The sequence below is a fragment of the Phyllostomus discolor genome, chromosome 5 (assembly GCF_004126475.2).
Source record: "Phyllostomus discolor isolate MPI-MPIP mPhyDis1 chromosome 5, mPhyDis1.pri.v3, whole genome shotgun sequence".
NCBI classification, from domain to species: Eukaryota; Metazoa; Chordata; class Mammalia; order Chiroptera; family Phyllostomidae; genus Phyllostomus; species Phyllostomus discolor.
The window spans coordinates 148,109,176-148,131,206 of record NC_040907.2 but is presented as its reverse complement, the minus strand read 5'-3'; the positions used below and the strand labels follow the sequence as shown (position 1 = coordinate 148,131,206).

The following is a 22,031-nucleotide window of genomic DNA, read 5'->3' as shown; positions in this document are numbered from 1 at the left end:
GGGATGCATAGGTTCTTTTGAATTGGCCACACCTGCTTTCAAACAGCAGGTTCTTCCTCCTTGCCTCACATAAATAGATATTCTTAAAAAAGAAAAGAAACCTACAGGGGATCTCACAAAGCTCATGGTCAAAATATCCCTTTCAGATGACCCACACTGGAAACACTGGAAACAACCCAAATGTGCAGCAACAATAAAATGTATAAATAAAATGTGATATATTCATACAAAGTAATTCTGCACAGCAATGGAAATAACACACAATAGCTAACTATATGCAACAATATAGACACATCTTAAGCAAGACACACAAGAATAAATACTATATTAATGTACATGTCACTTCCAAACCAGGAAAAACTATACTATGTAGAAATGCATAACAGTGGTAAAGTTATAAAGAAAAGCAGGATGCACTATCACAAAATTTATAGCAGTGAATTTTCCTCTAGGAGGAAAACTGGTGACATAATTAAGGAGGAAACAAAAAGGTTTTATGGGTACTGGCAATGTTTTCACTCTAGATGGTAGTTACGCACATATTTACTTGATAATTATTCAAACACATTCATTTTTATTTGTTTTAAAGATTTTACTCATTTATTTTCAGAGAGAAGGGAAGTGAGGGAGAAAGAGAGGGAGAGAAACATCAGCACGTGGTTGCCTCTTGTGTGCCCCCTATTGGGGACCTGGCCCACAACCCAGCCATGTGCCCTGACTAGGAATCAAACCAGCAACCCTTTGGTTGGCAGGCCAGTGCTCAATCCACTGAGCCACACCAGCCAGGGCCAAATGCATTACTTTTTAAAAAACTTTAAATTTTAGAATAGTTTTAAATGTGTAAAGAAATTACAAAGGTAGTATACCCCACATCCACTTTTCTCTATTATTAACATCTTATCTTAGGATGGCATATTTGACATAATTCATGAACTAATATTGATATAGTATTATTCATGCAAGTCCATACTTTGTTTAGACTTCCTTAGTTTTTTACCTTTGTCTTCTTTCTGTTCCAGGACTCCATCCAGGACACCACATTACATTTACACTAGTTGTCCTGTTTCTTTAAACTCTTATATATGACAGTTTTGCAGACTCACCTTGTTTTTGATGATCTTGACAGTTTTGAGAGGCACTGGTCAGGTATTTTGTAGAATTAGAATTTGCTTGATATATTTCTTATAATTGGACTAGGGTTTGAGGTTTTGGGCAGGAAGACCACAGAGGAAGACTCCATTCTCACCACATTGTATCCAGGGAATGTACTGTCAACATGACTTACCCCTATTGATGTTGACCTGGCTGAGGGAGTGTTGGGCACGTGTCACTGTAAAGTGACTTAAAAAAACTCCTCCTTTCTGTACTGTCCTTTTTGGAAGGAAGTCACCAGGCACAGCCCACATTTAAGGAGTAAGCAGTTAGGTTCTACCTCACAGAGGGCAGAAAATCTAATAAGTTATTTGGAATTCTTCTGCTTGGGAGATTATCTCTTCTCCCCCTTTGTTTGCTTATCATTTATATATATGAAGTCATTAATATTTATTTAATACTTTGGGTTTTAATCTAATGCCAATTAATTTTGTTGTTCAAATTGCCCACCAGGAGCTTCTGCAGTTGGCTCTTGTATGCTTTTGCTATAACCTCATTGTTGTGTATGTCTGTGTGTATGTTTTTAGCAATTCTTTACTTTCTGGAGTAACAAGATGTTCCAGGCTCACTTGTGTGTTTCCTACCCCAGTCCTAGAATCCACCATTTCTCCAAGGAGCTTTGCTTTCTTTTATTGAAGAATGTTAGTAGAAGTTAAGATCTGGTTGCTATGTACAAAAATACATTCTATTTTATGCACTTAATGTTCCATTTCAACATAAAAAAGTGAAGAAAGAAAGAAAAAAGAGTCCTTTGTGTCTAACTTAGCTCCATCCTTCTGAAATTGCTCTTAGTAACAACGGAAAACCAATACTTATGTCCTCATATATATAATACTTATGCCCACGCTTCCTACATAAAGCATGGTGATTAGAAACATGCCCTCTGGAATCATGCTGGGTTTACTGTGCAGCTCTGCCACCTGTTCGCTGTGTGACCTAGTGAAATCACTCAACTTTACCTGACTGTTAATGGCAGAAAGGCACTGCCCATTTCAGAGATTAATGGTGAAGCTTAAATAAGATAGTTGTTGTAAAGCACTCAGCACAGTGTCTGGCTCAGTACAGTATATCACTATGATTAAATTAGGAAGACTGAGGTTTCATCCCTCCCACTTCTTCCCCACTTCCTTTCCCGAGGCTACACCAGCCCAGCTGTTCCTCTAGAGGGGCTTCCTTTAAGTCATATCCAAGCCCTTTAATCTTTTTATTTCCTTTCTTTGGAACCACTTCCACATTCTCCATGTCCTACTTTTCTTTTTAAGTACAAAAAGAATTCAATTGATGAGTGTCAGTACCCGTGAAATACAACATATGTTAATCTGGACACAGAACTTGTGATTTTAATTTAGCATGAAAAATGGTGTTTCCCAAATTCTGTTTAATTTGAATTCTGAACTAAATCAAGTATTTTTCCAGTAAAAAAAACCTATAAGCATTATAAAAAATAATGTCTGGAAAGAAAAATTATAAGGCTCTTCTGGAGCCCATTTCTGCTGCTTAGAGACAATGTGAGCTGGGAGAGAGCAGACGCTGTCTTTTGTAGCGTCAGTTTCTGTTTTAGAACACAGAGAGAACTAATGCTTAGTGTTAATAATTCCACTAAAAAGCATTCTCCCAGGGACTAATGCCCAGATAAAACTGACAACTGCCTGTAAGGAAGTAAGTTCCTTTCAAGAAGGAAACCAGTAGCTTTATCTCTTGGATCATATAGTGAGTTTTACACACTCTCTGCCTGACCGTTGCAGGAGACAAGTTTCTGTGGGTTTACAAAAAGGAATAAGATGGAACTTAAAGATTTATGTAGGAACCAAATAACATTAACCAAATGTCAAATATGTGGTTTACCAGTGAAGAAACTACCTTGTCAAACTTAGGTCAAATGTTTTAAGGAATAAAAGAGAAAGAAAGTCTGTACCTGATCCCAGAAGCGGTTCTGTAGCACCTTTCAATTAGAAACCATGAACTGATGGACAAACATTTTTCTAATGTTCCCTGATGAAAATATTATATTAGGGGACAAGTGTCTTTTCTTAATAAGTGTTCATTACTTCCTACAAAGCTAATATGATTACATGAACATAATTCATCAAGTGATAAGCCTAAAGTAATTTTGTTAGATGGAAGAAAATGTACACCTTTTCCAAAGGACTAACTACAGCTGTTCCCTGTAACAAAATCCAGAGTTTCAAACCTGCCTCTGGCAAATTCTTGCTTTTAATTAACCTAGCAGTTCCCTCAACAACAGGCAGCTTCTAAATTATATCTGGGCGGTGTGTGCAGCCGGTCATCCTGAGGTTAAAGCTTAGCCCTGCTGGGTGTGAGATCCTGAGTAAAATGGAACTTCCTGGGAGGATTAAATAATTTAACATATGTAAAATATTAGGACAGTGTTTCTTAAAAAGTAACTATCAATAAGTAATAACATGTTAAATGTTACTAACATTAGTATTGTCAGGATTGTATTTACGAAGTTGCTACGAGGCTCTGGATCAGGAATGGGTTCCCGGGACCCGGAAACAGTGCTTGCGGGTCTGGTTTCAGTGAGTTCTGTTCAACACCCACCTCGCTCCCACTTCGTGTGTTTAGTGCTTCATCTCCAAGGAGCAGTCACGCAGGGTAAGGAGAGTATTACCGGTACTGACACACAGGTTTCAACGTGAGCATTTCAATATAGCTTCACAGGTTTTGTAAAAGAAATATTTGCATTTTTGTGCTTTCTCCCCCTGCCTTTTAAGAGCGCTTAGAAGCAGGGTCTGGAAAATGGGAAGTGGAAGAGAAATGTTCTTAGCATGTGGATGATAAAACAATTAGGAAGGTGACAAGAGCATAAGAAAAAAACTGGAAATAAGAATTTTATGAGAGATGACAGGAACAGGTAAAAAAACTTATCTCTTAAAGGAACCACAACAAAAAGGAAAAGAAGGTAAAGGGAAAGCTCGGGCCTGGGTCGCTGAGGCTCAACCAAAGGTAACACTCTTAAAAGTATTTTGGAAAGGTTGACACTTTTAATTAACACCCCGCCCCCAAACAAGTGGCGGTTATTATTAAAAAAGCCATATGAAATTCATTATTTTATCTATTCGGGGAGGATGCTTTCCCTTATAGTACCATTTAAGGAAGGAATTTGGGCCATATCTCAGTATGAAGAAAAGGCTCATTATCCCAAACATCTATTTGATTTTTCTTACAAATATTGTGAAACTTGTAATAAAATCATGATTCCCTCTTTCTTTGGCCACTCAGGATCCCAGAACAAAATTCAGTCACTGTAAATGACAATATTATTTTTCCCAACTTGCTTTCCTTAATAACTTCAATTATACTCACTCTCATAAACATCTACAAACTCTTTTGTGGAAGGAGGGAGATATATACATAGATACATATATAGACACATAAATAGAGGTATATATAGATAAAGGACTGAAATGGCTATGAGATGCTTCTGGTACAGACACATGCTTATTTGTAGATGGTCCTCCCCACCCCCAGCTATACTATGTGGTAAACTAATACTATATACTTTGGAGAAATTGGGTCTATACCTTTACCTTCTTATAATAGCATCAGAGATTCAGATACAAGGCACTCATTTCTGTGTTCACCACCAATTCTAAATATCTAGTACTCCAATTCCAAAGAAATTCTTTTCTGAAAACACTGTCCACAGTCACCCCTGCCACCATAGGCTCACACACAGAGAGACAATCAGGAGAGGTTCTGCAGAACAAACAGCAATGTCTTGCAAACACACACGTGTGTATAAGGACTCCAAGACAACTGCAAGGTCTGACTCGTGAATGCTGACTACAAATAAAACCTTTCTTGGTAAAAGATGTCAAAGCCAATAAACCTAATAGTTTTGGAGGTGCTAAAGGATTCATCCTTGCTGGGACAGTGAGTTAAGCTAGACTATAAGTAAATGGCCTTGAAGAGAAGCAATGCGTGCTCAAGACCACTGGTTTCTGTTTTCTCATTTGGTTGCGGGTAAGCACATCTGGCTGGGTTGCAATGCCTGAGGATGAACAGCAATTGGAACTGAACATTTGCAAAGCTGAGGCTGCCACCTCACAGAGCCGAGTTTCTGAAAGTAAGAGATCCCTGACTACCCAGGGTCACCCAGAGGTTGGGAGAAGCTGCAAAAACTACTAATCAAGGTCTCACTCCACCCTTACTAAATCGCTATATTTCACTTAAAAATATGTTAATACCTGCCCCTGTGTTCCACTCAGTGATTAGTAAAAACCATTTTTTTATAGAAGCTGTGAAATAAACAAGAGATCATGGTTCTAATCCTGAAATTTTATTGGTTGAATTTTTAGATGTGGCAGAGTAGCCCTAATTTCCTTTATAGGGCTAACCAGTGGCAAGAAGTTAAATTATAAACAGCAATTTTAGAACAAGGCAGTGAAATTCAAAAGATAAATTCTAATTCAGAACTGGTCAAGACTGAAGATCAAGAAGCATGGCCTACTGATAAAGGCAGTGGGTTTTTATTAGGTGTCTATCCGAAACCAACTGAAGTGGGAAAAAGCAGCAATGAGCATCCTCCCTCTTGTTAAAATGCAGAACTTACTGGCATCGAGCTTTATCCTTCAAGGAGTTTTTCCTAGAGCTGTTCCCTTCACTGGCGCTGTCCTCGTCCTCTGTCTCCAGACTCCGGCTGCAGCTCCGGATGACCTGAAAGATGCTGTTGACGGTGGACTCTTTCTCCGAATTCTTTAAGCCATTTTGTCCCACGCGTTGTAAAAAATTATCTTGTCCACTGTAGTCAGCTACAAACTACAGAAACACACATCGAGAGTTTGTTATTACGACTTTATATAATACGTCTGAATAACCTACTCAGCTAAGGAAATGAAACCATAATAGTCATAAATAATGGTATTTGTGCCTATTTCATTGGAAGGGGAGAACCTCCAGGAAAAACATTTTTCTCTTTCGCCACATAAAATATCAAAACTTACTGTTGTTTCCACTAAGACAACTTTAGTCCCTCTAGGAACCAACACTCCACTTTGAATTGAAAACACAAAAAGCAATATTATTACAAGGTTCCCTCGGGAGATTAGCTACTTTACAGAGGAAGGGCAGGGTTATTTTATCCTTGCAGTGAGAATTGAGAAAAACCACGAACAAGTATACTGTGCTGTGGAACCAGATAAAAATCACCAAGAAAGGTGACGTTTTGCTTTTTTTCCCATATGTCCTATGGCAATGCCAAGGCTCCCTGGTAGTGTTTTAAGCTCTTATTGTCTGTATGTGGTCAGGAAGTTTTCCCCATCACCTCACCACACCTGGGGCTGAGATGTGGCATTCTCTCCTTCCAAAGCACAAGGGAGCTGGTGTGGGTGTGGTGTGGGGGACTTGCTTTCAGCTTTCTCCTTCATTTCTTGCACTTTCATTCCCTTCATATAAGCTGGAGAGATGCATGCTGGTAGTGTTGCCTATACCCATCCAGGGCTCTGAAGTCTCCCTGATACCAGGTGATGCCTTTGTTCCCAGGTGATACAGAAGAGGCTCAGTTTTAGAAGAGTCTTCCCCATGCCACCGAGAAGCGGTGTATGTGGGTAAGTGTGTGTGTAACAGTGAGTACTATCACCATAGTGAGAATGACCCTAGATTTGGGTGTGGGACTTCCAGGTATGGGACTCCTCAAAATTCACCATAAAGTTCCTCCCAGTTTAGTTCTTCCTTTCATTTCTAAACCCCATACAGGGAAGTTTCCTTATCTTCTTCAGTTTCTCAATATCCTTCCTCTCCAGTGCCCAATGCCCTGGGGCAAAGCTCACATGGTCATCTCCTCTCTGGGAGTCTGGAACAAGAAGCAATAGGTGGGGAAAACTGAGTCAGCCATGGGCAGGAGCCTGCAGCCTGTCTTTAGAAGAGGGACCAGCTTCTCCAGCACTGTCAGCTCCCCCCGCCCTCCCCTGAAGGATGAGACGAAGGCACTGTTGACTCCCCCACATTTTTTCTTCTGCCGATTCAGGAAAGTTATTACTTTCACTTCACTTGACTTATTTTGTCCCTTGCAGCCAGACATTCCCACCCATTAAGAGAAAAGAAAACACCATCAATCTTAAAAATAAATAAAATCAGAAAACAACACCCATTTCCACTCATACCTTCACTTTGTCCCATTAAAGCTACCTTAACTGTGCTAGTTGGCATTCTTTCCTCTGGAACCTTTGAGGACCCAACTGTTATCTAGCACAACAGAAACAACGGATACCCGGGTTCACTAAGTTATCCCTCCTCATTTCAGTAAGTGATGAGCCAGGGAACAACAGTGACTCTGGATCACAAGGATTTTGGAAGGCCTCACCTCTAGAGTTTCCTCTTGGGAATTGTATCTTGGGCAGAGCTTCACCAGGCCAGAGGCTCCGTCTAGTACTTCACAGAGCTCCTTCAGAAACACCCCGCAGAATGGAACCACCTTACAGCCGGGGATGTGCAGCGCCCGTGTCACCACCTTCTTGTACTCGCAGGAAGACTCATGCTGAGCCATGGCGTCCTTCAGGCTCCTCATGGTCTCCAGGTCAGACTGGTCCATAAACTGCCACATCTTTAAAACTTTTCTTGATCTATTGCAAGTAAATGACATTTTTTTTCAGGTGGAAGGAGAAATAACATGGTTTACAGTAAGTACCCTAAATTCTATACAAATTTTTTTGGCTTGCTTCCTCTGTTTTAATATTTATTCAGGCTCCATATCTCCCAAATAATGTTTCATATTACTTTTATAAATTGAAACACAAAATTAAATAGGACAGATACAAACAAAAACACACGTAGAAGGAGTTAATATTGGAAGGTGGGCACTGAACTTGGGTTTGAGCTTTCCTAGCAGCCATAGACAAACAGGAAGCCTAGTAATATGGTTTGTACGAATATTTGTGGAGGGTTGCCTGCAGAAAATATGGTCCATCCACTCCTCTCAATATTTTAAATGTTATCCCTGGACGACGCCAGTCCCTCAGCGACACACATGAAGCCTGCTTTAGCTTCTTTGCTTTTACTGAATCCAGCTTTAACATTAACCCACTGGTCCACTCTAAGGGATGTTATCTTGAAGTATTATTTTCATAAAAGGATGTTAAATGGGGCTTTCCTGTTTTGAATTGCTGGTAAGAACAAGAGGTGACATTGTCCCCACCTTCTAAAGACAGGCACCAGGCTGTCACAAGCACCACTGAAACTGCTCTGTCCTCAGTGGTCTCTCGGCCTCTACCAGCCCATAGAGGAACTGGACCAGGGCAACCAGGTGGGAACACTGCCAGTACACTGTGAGGAGGAGGAAATCACCCGATGTTCGGGGGCTATGAGTAAACCCTTTGGAGAGGTAGATCTGTGTCCTGGGCAGTGTGTTGATCACAGAGGCTGGTGTGTGACTCTTGCGTGGGCAAGTCTGAAGTGAGAGGCTGCCTGGAGCTGCCCAATGGCAATGTGAGGCAGAAAGTTCCTCTTTCTGTATCTGCAGATCTGAGAGGGCAAAATGCAGAATGCTCCTGCGAGTCAGGAGTGGACACTGTGACAGGCAGTTGGACATGAGCTATCTGGAAGGGCCTGCCTGACAAATGAAGTGACTCTAGAGAAAAGAGTCTGGGAGGGCGAGACCTCCAGAGCTGGCTCCAGGGTATACTGGGAGGTATACTGAGGGTATACTGAAAGGCACATATAGGATGGGGTTAGGGAGGCATTAGCGGGCATAACTAGAGAGAACCCCCCAAATCAACCCACATTTGGAAACACCTAACCCAGATTACAACTGGTCCAGTCAAGTAAGATCTCTGCTTCCTCTACCCCTCCTTCCTTCTTTCCTCTCCTGTCCACTTTTCCTGTAGGGATTGAGTTGGAAGGAGAGGGAGAGAAGAGACAAACCATTTCTTCCTACCCTGCTACAGGTATCTGAGGCTGGGTGGGCTGTGAAATGTGGGAAAAGGGCAAAGCTTTAACTTGAGTGAGAGGTTGCAGTTTTGATTTGTATCAGAGTGGACTGAAAATTCATTATGTACTACATAAGATATCTAAAAGACAAAGAAGTACCACATGATAAACACCCGCACACCAACCTCTCAGTTTAACAAATAAAACATTAGTAATATGGTCAAAGCTGCAATGGGTTCCTCTGTGAGCATGTGCCCTCTTCCCTTCCCAAAGGGAACCACAGCTGTGACTTGAGTGATCTTAACAGGTCTTTATACTTTCCCAACATATGTATGTATCACCAAGCAGCTTGTGTTTTATAAACTGTATATAAATGTTGTCACACTGTAGGCACTCACAGACAACCTGCTTTTTTTGCACAGCTGTATGTTTCTGAGATTCATCCACACCTATTTGTACAGGCGAATGAGACAGCTTATTAACCACATAAGTGGCTGAGAAAGTTATAGTTTCTCCCAAGGTGGAATCCAGAGCTGAGGGATGGAGGGCCAATTAGGCAGGTCTGAAGCACAGTGAGGTCAGAAAAATAAAACTGTTTTCTGATTTCATCCCATTGAGTCCAGCTAGTCCTATAACTGATTTCCTATGGGCTGGTGAGAATCCTATTTTGGGAATAAAAAGGAGGTAAAAATAAGCAAAGTGAATAAATTAATGAGACATGGTTCTCTTATTTGATTATCCTTCTATCAGTAATAGAGTAGCTATGTTACACTTTGGAGCAAAAGACAAACCTCAGCAAAGATCAATATTGTTTTTTTTGATAGATTGAGAATTGACATTATTTTAAAACTTTTATTTCTCTTTTTGACTATAAAGGTACTAGATGCTCATTATAGAAAATCTGAAAAATTCCAAAAATATAGAAAATCCACCCACAGACAATATTAGGTTATGTTTCCTTCCAGTATTTATTCTATTTGTGTCTGTCTTGTATAAATACTTTATAGATTTTGACTTATAAATATTGCTGAGGTTATTCAGTATGGATGGCTTTATTATTATGTATTTTTTATGTATCATATGATATTTGTTTTCCAATATTAAATTTTTTTCATAAACATCATTTTTGGTGGCTAAATAACATTCCAGTTTATGGATGTATCATATTAGTTCCTTCATTTTTCTCTTGTTGTTCATTTGGGTTATTTTAAACTGACACTATGAATGAATAAATATTGTTATATGTGAATCTTTTTATTTATAATTGTTTCCTTTAAAAATAGAGAGAATTTAGTTCGAGGAAGCAAAATATGCAATTAGAAAACCAAGGTCAGTGTTAAGTGACATTGTTAAATAAGGTTGTTTCTCTTTCCATCTAATTGCTTGAAAAAAAACTTTAGTTACCTTGATGTAATTAAATCACTTATAGTCTAAATATTTTCAAGCCTGAAGGTGTACACACTGGCTCCACCCTTACCATCATTCCATCATAAGAGTGCTTAGCAACTTATCTCCTAAATATACTTTTCTAGCAAAAGAATTCTTAAATCTGATACTTTTGGCCACCTTTTTGTAAAGACCAGTTCAGTTCTAAGCCAAACATAGGAGCATGAAACTAGATGGCAGTGGGTCTGGGGTATAAAACAAAGTGCACAGGGACCACCAGGGAGGTTTAGCTTGGTCTGAGGTTCTTCCTCATGTAAGAGATCACTTGGCTTTATGGCCTTTTTGGATTTTGAATTCACACTAAGTTGTGTCTGAAAGTCACATTCACTAAGCCTTCCATGGGTCATTCTGAGGCCATTCTTGTATCAGGAGAATCTCTAATACAGGATGTGTAGCAGCCAGGCTCCACGATGCCCCCCGGTGATCCATACCTCCTGGTGCAACGCAGTCCCACCCACAGCAAACCAGTGCAGGTCCTACGTGGCCAGCACAACATGGCAGAAGTGATAGTTAGTGGCATCTGAATAGGACATAAAAAGCACTGCACCTTCTGCCTTGCTCTCTTGGGTCACTCACTTTGGAGGGAGCCAGCCACCACACTGTGAGGACAGTGACATCCAGAAGAAAGTGAGGTCCCAGCCCACAGCAAGCACCAACTTGCCAAACACAGAAGGATGAGCATCATTAAAATAGAACTGCTTTATCACAATATGAACATCCTTTTTTTTAAAGTAACACAGGTTAAGAAAAATCTATGCAAAGAGAACCAAATATATAGCTTCTTGTTCTCCCAGTATTTTTGTATTTTTCCCTTCTTTTGAGCCACATCTGGCACATTTGTATGACCATTTTAAATGTCAATGACATGAATTTATTCTTAGTTAAGAAAGTTCAAAAGGGCAAAAAGAAGTCCAACTTTGAGAATTTTCCTTTCCTCCCCCAAATCTGAATCCCATCACTGGAGAATCAAAGAAAAATCTTGATAATTTTATGCAGCAAGATCTATTTCTACTGAGAACTCATTGGGAAGGTGAATGTCGGACAATAACAATGACAGTTGTCTTTATAGAGACTTACTGTATGCCAGCCATACCTGCTAAATATATTACCTCACTAAATCCTATGTCAAGAGGTAGGTACTTTTTATTATTATCCTCATTTTACAGATGTAGAAACTGAGGCTCAGTGAGGTCAAGTAACTCACTCAGATCACACAGCTATTCTGTGGGGAATCAGGATTTGATTCCTTGTTATTCTGACTTGACAACTCAGGCTCTTCTTCCCCACAAGAGTAAGGGGCAGTTACTTCATGCCAGGTAACCGAGTTTGAAAGGGAATAAGACAGGAGAGACTTTATTGACAGAACGGTGATCTTATTATTAGCTTGATGGAGAAGGCATAAGCACAGAGTAACACAGAGGTGGAGGGCATGAACTCTGAAATCAGGGCTGCCTGTATTCATGCCCTAGCCATGCCAGGTGACCTGAGGTGAATGACTTAACTTCTGCTAACATTAGTTTCTTCTTTTGTATACAGTGGTAATAATAATGATATCTACATCAAAAAAATTGTTCTGAGAATTAAAAAATTTAATGCATGAAATGTGCTTAGTCTAATGCTTGACACATAGTCAAGTGTTCAAAAAAATGAGAGCTAAAATTACTGAATGCTTATTATCAATGTTGTCACTCAGGGCAGGCAATGGTTGGGAGCTTACAATGCTCGGGCAATTCATAAAGCAGAGGTGGACAGAGAAACAGTAGAGTGTACAAGGCAGGAAGAGGAGGACAGGGGTCAGGGATGGGGTTGACAGAGTTATTCAACCAGGTAATTTCACTCAGCTTGGCCAAGAGCGTGGGATCAGAGCAGACACAGCTAACGGATTGTGAATGGCCCACGGGGGCTGAATTCTGCAGCATCCTGGAGGGGCAGGGCTTGTGGTGCTACCAGTAGATAGGGTATTTCCTCTGTATCCTTAAAACAACCTCCAACCAAAAGGCAGAGATTCTCAGACATCATTAATATACAAACTCCTTTTCAGGTTATACAATAAAAGGCTAAAGAAATCCCTCAAGGACCAGGGGTACTTAATGGAATAATTTGTACTGGTGGTCATTACCAATTGTGTTTTGGGCAATTAGTTCAGTGCCATTTGACTAGTAAGGGGAAACTGTGCCCAGATACCTGAGGCCGGCCAAGAACTCCATGACAGTGTTGTAGTTGCCCATGTTCCAGCAGCATTTGGCCACATGCACCAAATAGGAGAAGACCTCCCGCTTCTCCTCCATGGAGCCCGCCGTGAGGATCAGCCACGTCACCCAGGAGCTCACCTGGAAAATGCAGAGAAGGGCACTGACTGAATATGTTCTGGAAGCTTGATCAATATTTCTTTCCACAAAAAAACTGTTTTTCTTTTTTTAAATACCAGTTTAGTATTAGAAAATGAAGGACCCAGCTAAGAGACTACTAACGCTCTAAAGGGATTCTGACAAAGTCACTTAAGCTCTCTATATTCTTTACCTTCATTTTACAAATAAGGAGGCTGAAAGGCAATTCATAAAATCCCTCTTGATACATAAAATTCCATGAAGCTGTAAGAAAATAAGGCCTAAGGATAATGATTTAAGTGTATCTGACTGATGGAAAGCAAGATTGAATGCAATCAGTGCACTTAGCCCATAAATGAAGGCACTTATCAGTAGTGAAATACATACTATCAAATGAAAAAATATTAAAATGCATATTTTGAACTTTTACAAATGCATGATCCATTAGGCTCCCCAAATGATTAAACAATAATGAGAACAAATACTTACATTGCACTTACTATGAACCAGGGACTGTTGTAAACATTTACATATGTTAACTCATTTTTCTCTCACAACAATCCTGAGTCAGGGAGTATTATTATCCTCATTTTATAGAGAAGACTGAGGGACACAGGGCCTAAGAGGCTTGTTCAGGGTCCCCAAACAAAGTGGTGGTCAAGCCTGAATTTGAACTTAGGTGCGGGCCCCAGGGGCAGCACTACTAACCACTTGCTAAATGTTTAATGTGTATACACAAACTCTAATGTTCTCCAGCTCCAGACTTCATTTGTTCTTATGTGATTTGCTTTTTCCTACTACACAAACTAGAGTATGATATTTAATAACAACCCAATACTAAGACCCCCTTTATGATATGCAGCCTCAAAATCCTCTGCTTAATCTCTAAGATTATTTTGCTGCTAGCTCTCCTTTGGTTCTTGGACACTAGCATTCACTTAAGTTACTTTCTCCATTCTGGTTAATATCTGGGGTGATAAGCTCAGTTTTCAACAAACCAAAGCTTTTGTCTTAACCCCACCTGGACCATTAACTGCACTTGGTTCAGCAACAGTGTTGAAACGTGAGGAGGCAATCACTTCCGTGGCCTGAGTGAGAATGAGGCCTGAGCACAGAGTTCATGGTGACTCATGACATGACAACTGCAGGAAAAAGAGTTCAAGGTGCATAGCATACTGCTGTAAATGGATAGGAATGAAAGGCATTTATTGCTGGCAGCAACCACAGAGGGCAGTCCAACCCCATTTTCCGGATCAGGAATCTATGGCTCATGGGAGAAGTGACTTTTCTCAGGTCTCAATTCTTGTTGATGTTAAAATCTAGTCTGGTGCTCTTTCGTCTGATAAAGGGTGAGTTTCTTTCAACTTGGCATTGGTTAGGTCCTTCTAAGCACTCAGTAAGAGGGCAGAGCTGGAATAAAAGGAAAAGATACCGAGAAGTACCAAAAATGGTGAAAGAAGTGAACAAAGCAGAACAGAAAAGACTGATGCTGAACATCTTTCTCCTCTCCCTATACAGGAACAAACTGGGAAATAGTGGCAATAGGGGGTTTCAGTGATAAAACAGAATTATGCTTTGGTACCAGCCAGGAGCACTGCAGTTCTAATCTGCCTCTTCCCTTCTGAAGTCAGCTGAAGCAAAAATGTGATGGGTCACTGTCCAGCCGTGGGCCCAGCCCAGCCCAGTGGGCTCTGACAATGTTCCTCTACTCTCTACCTGCTTTGGACTTTACTGGGTCCTCATGCAATATCAGGAGAATGATTTGGCATCAGACCCCTAGGGACAAGCCCTGGTCCAGATCATCCTGCACGGAATTTAGAGCTGCTTGGGAAAAAGATAACCATTCATTCCAATCTCCCAGGACTGCCTGAAGCACACAGATCCCTCTGGGATTTGCAGAGACAACCCCTCTCCTGCAGCTATAAGCAAGCCCTTGCTTGCTATCTCCATGCCTTGTCCCTTCACCTGGTTGGTTACCTGAGAAAAAAATTATTTTGCCAATAGAGACTGAGTGTCCCTTGGTGCTTCTGTCCAGTTTTTCCTTTAGAGTGATTTGTTTTTTATGAGCTCTAGCCTCCTGTGGGAAGTCACCAGCAAATACTTAGAACCATAAAATCATCAACTCTTTGAGCTAGAAATTCAAACCCATCTCCTTACAAATAAAAATGAACTCATGGAGTTAAAATGATTCCTTAAAGACACCCAATGCATAAATTTTTGAGACTTCTGGGTATACCTTTCTGTGGCTTTAGCTCCTTTTTTTTGTTGTTGAAATTGATGGCAAATCATGTCTCTAGAAAGTTGTGGTTCTTTCAGGCTATGTTGGTATCACGCTGTGACTTATTAGTCCAGTGGTCTCAAAGGGTTAACTTGTCTTCCCCTAGAGAGTCCTGCTCCACAGAGCAGGCGCAGACCACCACGTAGTTTGTGGCGCAGTCCGATCAAGCATCCAGATTTATTTCCTATCAGTCAAATGATTTTCCATATACTTTCCCACAATGCTAGGAAAAAAATAACGATACCATATTTCACATGGAAACCTAATTTAAACCAACTGTTCCATCTCCAAGTGTGAGTCCCCAGGGCCTGGCTGTTGAGATTACGTAAGCACTGTTATCATAAACACACACACACACCCCAACATCTGCTTACAGAGTTCAGCGACAATACTTATGACATCCTAATGTATTTGCAACTTCACAAGCATTAATTAATGGGAGTGTCATCATTAATTACAAAAAATAAATGAAACAAAAGGAAAACAAGGATTTGGCGACGACTGTAAAACGTTGCCCATGGCATAAACTGCGGTCACGTTTATTAAGTGGAAAATGTGATGTGTTGACAATCCGGAAAGATTTCCAGGACAGAAAAACACACAAATCACACACATATAAAGTACTACAACTCAAGCACAGGGTGCATTCCTAAGTGGAAAGGTGTTACATGTGGCAAATTATTTTGCTTTTTTTCTGTAGTCAGCACAGAATAGAGAGAGAATCTGGCCCCAGGCCCAATTCTGTGCAAGTTCCTCCCAGAGGCTTTGTGCTCACCGTGAGGATCCTGACCCCTTGGCCCATGCCTACGACTCCTCCACAGTCGCTCCCTCCAGATGTTTTCTTTCCTTCTTCTCTTGCCTTTCCCAGGACTCTTCGGCCTAGCCAAACCGAACAGCTTGCTGTCTCTTCTCACATCAAATACCTTATTGGCATCACACAAGCTCATTTCAGAAGGAATGTTCTTACTCCATTCAAAATGACCTTTCTCTTGTTCACCATGTGCCCTTACCTTGGCCCACCAGGCTCCTGTCTGTTCTCCAACCTCACCCGGCTCTCCCCCACACCCTGCTTTTTGGAAGGTGACTAAGGCTTTTTTCCTTCTAGAAGAAAACTTATGTTTACCCCCACCCCCACTGAGGATTTAGCTGACATCTATCCTTAAGGCAGAAATGTCTTTGGACCCTGTAGTCAGGACTCCTGCCCTGAGCCCCACACTGGCTGATCCAGCCGCACCCCTCTCTATCAAGTGAGAAGCCAGTGGGGTGGAGGGAACATGACTGCCCACTGGCTGTGCACCCACTTCGAGATCACTTACCCTTGCAGACTCAGGACTCCTGAATCCCTTGTCCGAAGGGCCCAAGCCTACTTCTGGGCCTGTAATGGCTTTTTATCTGATCAGTCCTCCTGAGGGTAGATTGTAACTCTAGGCCTGAAGGCTGGCTAAGGGGCAGTAGGGAAGTGGAATGTGGACAGAGTTTGAACTTGAGGCCTGCAGCGTCCACACACAGGTATACACACTAGAATGGAAAGGGAAGGTAGGCAGGCCCTAGGCTGGGGCCTCCTTTGTACTTCTTCCTGGGTTTTTAGCTGAAGTCAGGGGCAAGGCTGCCTTCAGGAATCTGATGAAAGCATTACTTTCTTAAAGATTTATTTATTTTTAGAGAGAGGGGAAGGGAGGGAGAGAGAGGGAGAGAAACATCGATGTGAGATAGAACATTGATGGGTTGCCTCTTGTATGCGTCCTGACAGAAGGCCGAGCCTGTAACCCAGGCATGTACTCTGACTGGGAATTGAACCAGTGACCTAATGCTTTTGGGAAAACGCCCAACCAACTGGTCCACACAGGTCAGGGCAAGCATCACTTTCATTAGTAGGCCTACTGTGATGTCTCATCTGTGCTGGGTCCACATGCTGTGTGTTACATGGTGGCCCCAAGTCTCCTTGACCCAAGCTTCCCTGCACAGTCAGCACTGTGTTCCCCAAAAGGCAGACATCAGTTCTACGGTGCTCACCAGCAGCGATGCCCACCACATAAGTGCTCAATCAGAGTTGGCAAATAAGTGGATATGCCCTCCCCTAGGAAGGCTTTTCTGATGACCTAGCACTTCACATTCAACTTCTTCTTGCTTCTCTCTGACTTAATATTGGACCTTGAGTCCAAAGTTGTGTCTGCACTTGGATTCTCCCCACTGCATGAATTTGCATCTGGTTTATTTTTGTAGTATTTGTGTGCCTGACTCTTTCACATGGGGCTATTCTGTCTCCCTGACCAGACCTTATGTCCTCAAGGACTGAGACCATCTTTCCCACATCTCCAGTGTGGGGATGCTCGGTGCCTCTGACGGATAGGCAAGCTACCCGGAGTCCCAGGAGGCCATGGGCAGAGAGGATTCTCAGCCTCCAAATGGTCAGGGATTATATTTGGGAAGAGGCCTGAACACTTCCTACTGCTGTTCCCAGGTCCAGAAAAAGGAGATGAGTAACTTCGTGCCAAAAACGTTTTTGAATATGCTGAGCAGAAGTTTTTATAGAAAGATGATCCTCTGTAATGGGTATCTGGTTACCCTAATTGCAAAGGCTGAGCTCTAATGGTGAAGTCTAAAGATGACAATGGAAGTCTAGACAAAGTTACTCCCAAGTAGTTTGTGTGCAGTGCACATATACCTGCCTTCATGGAGCTTTATTAAAGCAACCCTTGAAGTAGAGTGTGTGGGCATGCCACACAACTGACAGACAGACAGACAGGCAGACATACATCTGCCTAGGCAGGACTCTTCCAAATGTGGAGCACTGGTATCAGAATCTCTGGCGGCGGCGGCAGGGTGTTTATTCAAATGCAGCTCGTTCAAAGTCTCACTCAGACCTCCAAACCACACTCTCTAAGAGTGGGGCCCAGGAATCTGCATTTTTAGGTAACTCCCTAGTGGTTCTTACACACACTTTGGTTGAGAGCTCTTCCAGAGGTTCGGCATCCCTTTGTGCACCCCTGAATCTTGCTCAGGCAATACTGTGAATCTTCATCTCTAATTGTGCCTGAGAGGGGCCATAACCTATTTTGGAACCAGGAAGGACAGACTGGGGATGGGGGGTTCAGTGCAGCACAGCACAGCACAGCACAGCACAGCAGTGGAGGACAGGGCGCTGGAGTTGAGCGGACCTGCGTTCAACTCCCAGGGCCACTGTTCCTTTGTGCAGGTTCCTGCGGAACCCATCAGCCCCAATTCCCTTTTCAGTAAAATGGAAACACGGATATTTACCTCATAAAATTATTGTGAGGGTGAAACTAAAGATTGTATCCCAAGATCTCAACATGATGCTGAGTATGTGGTTAAGGGCTCAATAAGTATTTGTTACTGTGACTACTGCTGCTGCTGTTTCTACTTCTATTAATATTGTTAGTGAGCTGTAGAGGAGCTGAATTCCAGGAAACCAAACACAGAAATTCAGAAGAGAGCAGGCTGTAAGTCCCAGTTCCTAACTACAAGGAAGGAATAAGTCCAAGGCTGGACCAGGAAGACTCTGTGATTGCCTTGAGAAGGGTTTGTGCCCTGAGCACAAGCCTTGACTAATAGAAGGGTGACACATATTTCTGTTCTCTGAAGGCTTCCCTGTCCCCTCATTGGGAATTACCTCTTTTTTCTATTTAAATCACCCAGTCCCCATACATACATACACAGATACATATATACATATTTATACATATTATATGTTTATATAAGTATATTTCTAATATTTTGTCCTAAACCAATCTATGCCAACTGTAAGCTCCTTAATGGCAGAGGCCATGACTTATTCATGCTGGGGTCTCGGTACTGAGTCTGCAGTGGCCAGCAAGTAACACACATATCCTCCTTGACATGAAGGGGTTGCAGAAGAGTTCCTTGAACACCTTGTCTAGTGTGGCATGGTTCTACCAATGACTTTGTTTAGCAGGAACACAGAGGGGAAAAAGGGAGGCACCTAAAGGTGGTTTCTGGAGAAGCCCTAAATACATCTCCCCTTCCCCTCAGACGGCATCACAGTTGTCTACAGGACACTCTTTGGCCTTCAAAACTGACCGCATATCTGATCTGATCTTACATCTCCAGCACTGATCTCCAGAGTTGCCTACCACTCCTGTCTGACATTCCAATCCTACCACATTTTGCATAATTTTCTCTTCTCCACCTATTGATATCTCTGTGGTATTGATCAATCTATTTCCTTGTGCTGTGAATATATAGAGGATTTTGTTCTTGTATTTGTTTTGCTTTGGCTGTCTCCAACATTTCTTAGTTGAACCACCCTTTCTCCATCTTAATCTATACAGATTACAGGGGGCTACTCCTCCCTTGCTTTCAGAGATGAGCATAGTATGAGCCAAACATCCAGGAAAAGAGACATAATCTTTTTGTTGGGATCATAAACTATAACAATGTAAATAAAGATAAAATGTAAAGGTATGAGCTGTCTTTGTTACAAATATCAGCAGAGTCTGCCTCAAAATATCAGCCCACTCCCTGCCCCCAACACACACACACACACACACACACACACACACACAGTGAAAATGGATTCCTGGAGACATTGGTCAGGTTTCTAGATCCAGACCTACTGAAAGTCCTGTGAAGATTGCATACACATAAACCAAAAAGTTCCCTTACTTTGTTTAAGCATGTTTAAGTAGAGGTGCTGTTAACTTGCAACTGAAAAAACAAAAAGCCTTGAGAAATATATCTGATGATCCCCTTCCTCTAAAAAACACTAAGGATCTATATGCATCATGTACCATGCTGGACACTAGTAAACAAGACAGATGTGGTATTGGAGCCTTGTGGGGAAAACAACATAAGCAAGTAATTAAATAGTATTATGGGTGATATTTGATTGGGTAGGTACAAGGCCAACTTTACCCATTCATAAGCTACCATCTTTGGAAGTCCAGTCTTTCTACCACTCCTTGGTCCCAGCTGCCTTTCCAAAGCACTTTATTTATATCTCTATAACAGTGCTTACTCTTTCCACAAACAGTTACTGCATGCCTGTGAATTTGCCAGGAACTATGTTAGGCATGGGGGCAGAAGGGGTTGGAGCAAGTATAGGAAAAGAAAGATAGCATGCTCTGCCTTGCAATTAAGTCAGTTGTATATATGGCCACCTTATCTAAGTTGTCAACTTCTCAAGGATAGAGACCGTATTATTCTGGCCACCTTCCTATTGTTTACAGAATGTCTCCCCTGTAGTTTGTACCAGATAGTTGCTTAATTCTCAAATGCTCCAACTAAAAATTCCCTAATGACTGAAAAATTAGGTTCTAAATTCACTAGAATTATTTATTGTTTTTTAAAAAGATTGTTCTTTATTTTGGTTCCATTTAATCAAGTTAGTATCATAAGTAACATGGAAATATTCCCAAAATGTGAACTCTAGAGGCTCTGACAAGTCCTCAATTCCATGCGACATAATTACTTTAAATTGCTTTTTGAATAAAGAATAAATTTATTCAAAGTTTTGAAATGTTTTGCTCTCCTACTTTTTGTGACACTGCATTACATTCTTTAAAAATTGAGGTATAATTGACATATAACATTTTATTAGTATCAGGTGTAAAACACACACCTGAATGCTTCTATATTTGCATATGTTGTGAAGTGATCACCACAGTGAGTCTAGTTAGCATCCATCACCTTACTTAGTTACAACTTTTTTCTTGTGGTGAGGACTTTTAAGATCCACTCTCTTAGCAAATTTCAAATATGCAGCTCAATATTATTAACTATAGTCACCATGCTTCACATTACCTATCCATGACTAATTCATTTTATAACTAGAAGTTTGTAAATCACCTGCCTCCCACGACCTCCCATCTCTTTGACAACCACCAATCTGTCCTCTGTATCTATGAGCTTGGGTTTTTGTTGTTGTTCTTGTTTTTTAAATTCTACATATAAGTGAGATCATACAGTTGTCCTTGTCTGTCTGACTGATCTCACTTGGCATAACCCTCAAGATCCGTCCACATTGTCACAAATGGCAAGAGGTCATTCTTTTTTTAATGGCTATTTACTGTCTTAATATTTTGATTTAGATATGCAAATGATACTTTTAGTTAAATGAACTGCCCAGAATTGCCAACAGCTATGCAAAATGTGTTATCCTCTCTCAACCATACTCTATTGAATGGATCATTCATTCTCAAACCAATTATTAAATGGTATTCAAGAGTAAGCCTCATTTCATGCATATTCTCCCCTTTAGTGAAAGTATTTATTGATAGTCCTATCATAGGGTCTTTGTTATTTCATCCCATTTTAACAATGGGATTAAAACCCATGGCTACATAAAAAAGCAGTTACATAAAACCTCTAGATATAAGTGAGTTCTTAGCTCCAAACTATTCTGATCCTAAGGCTGCAGGGTCATTTATGAATCAATTTCTTTTCCTCTCTGAAGGATTTTAATAACACTTACAATGACAACAGCTTCCACTTATTGAGCATGTACTTGTGAGAGGGACACGACTTAGTTAATTTAATCCCCTCAGGCCAACACGCCTGGTGCTAATGCTGTTCCCATTCACAGATGAGGAAGCTGAGGCTCAGAGTGGTTATGCTAGCTTGCCCAAGATTGCACAACCTGTCAACTAGGAATGAGCCACATCAAAAAGCCTGTGCTTCTAAACTACCATGCTTTACTACTTTCCATTTTCTCTTAAAAGCATTAGACCAAAGAGTGAATTAATTATAGCGCTTAGCCTGATATACTGAGCAAAGAAATGCCTTAGAAAAGGCTATGGAGAGTTCAGCTTAAAAATCTGAGCAGCTGCCTCACATCCCCTTTAGAAACAGAATGTTAGCATCCTGAGAAGTACACAGAGAATTTGGTGTAGGTGCTTGCCAGCTGTTTACCAATCTTCCTGTTCTGTCACCTGTCTAAATCTCCAAGTTTTCTATGATACAGA

General features: G+C 41.2%; 1 protein-coding gene across 1 annotated transcript in view; it reads right to left on the bottom strand.

The window, feature by feature from the left end:
- The window catches only part of LOC114496437 (1-phosphatidylinositol 4,5-bisphosphate phosphodiesterase epsilon-1), a 223,979-nt gene that overhangs the window by 72,430 nt on the left and 129,518 nt on the right, over positions 1-22,031 (bottom strand). The window contains exons 5-7 of the mRNA XM_036027518.1: positions 12,670-12,815; positions 7,478-7,736; positions 5,729-5,934 (exon numbers count right to left, since the gene is read on the bottom strand). Of these exons, the coding sequence (XP_035883411.1) occupies positions 5,729-5,934; positions 7,478-7,736; positions 12,670-12,815 (611 nt within the window). The remainder of the gene's footprint in view (positions 1-5,728; positions 5,935-7,477; positions 7,737-12,669; positions 12,816-22,031) is intronic.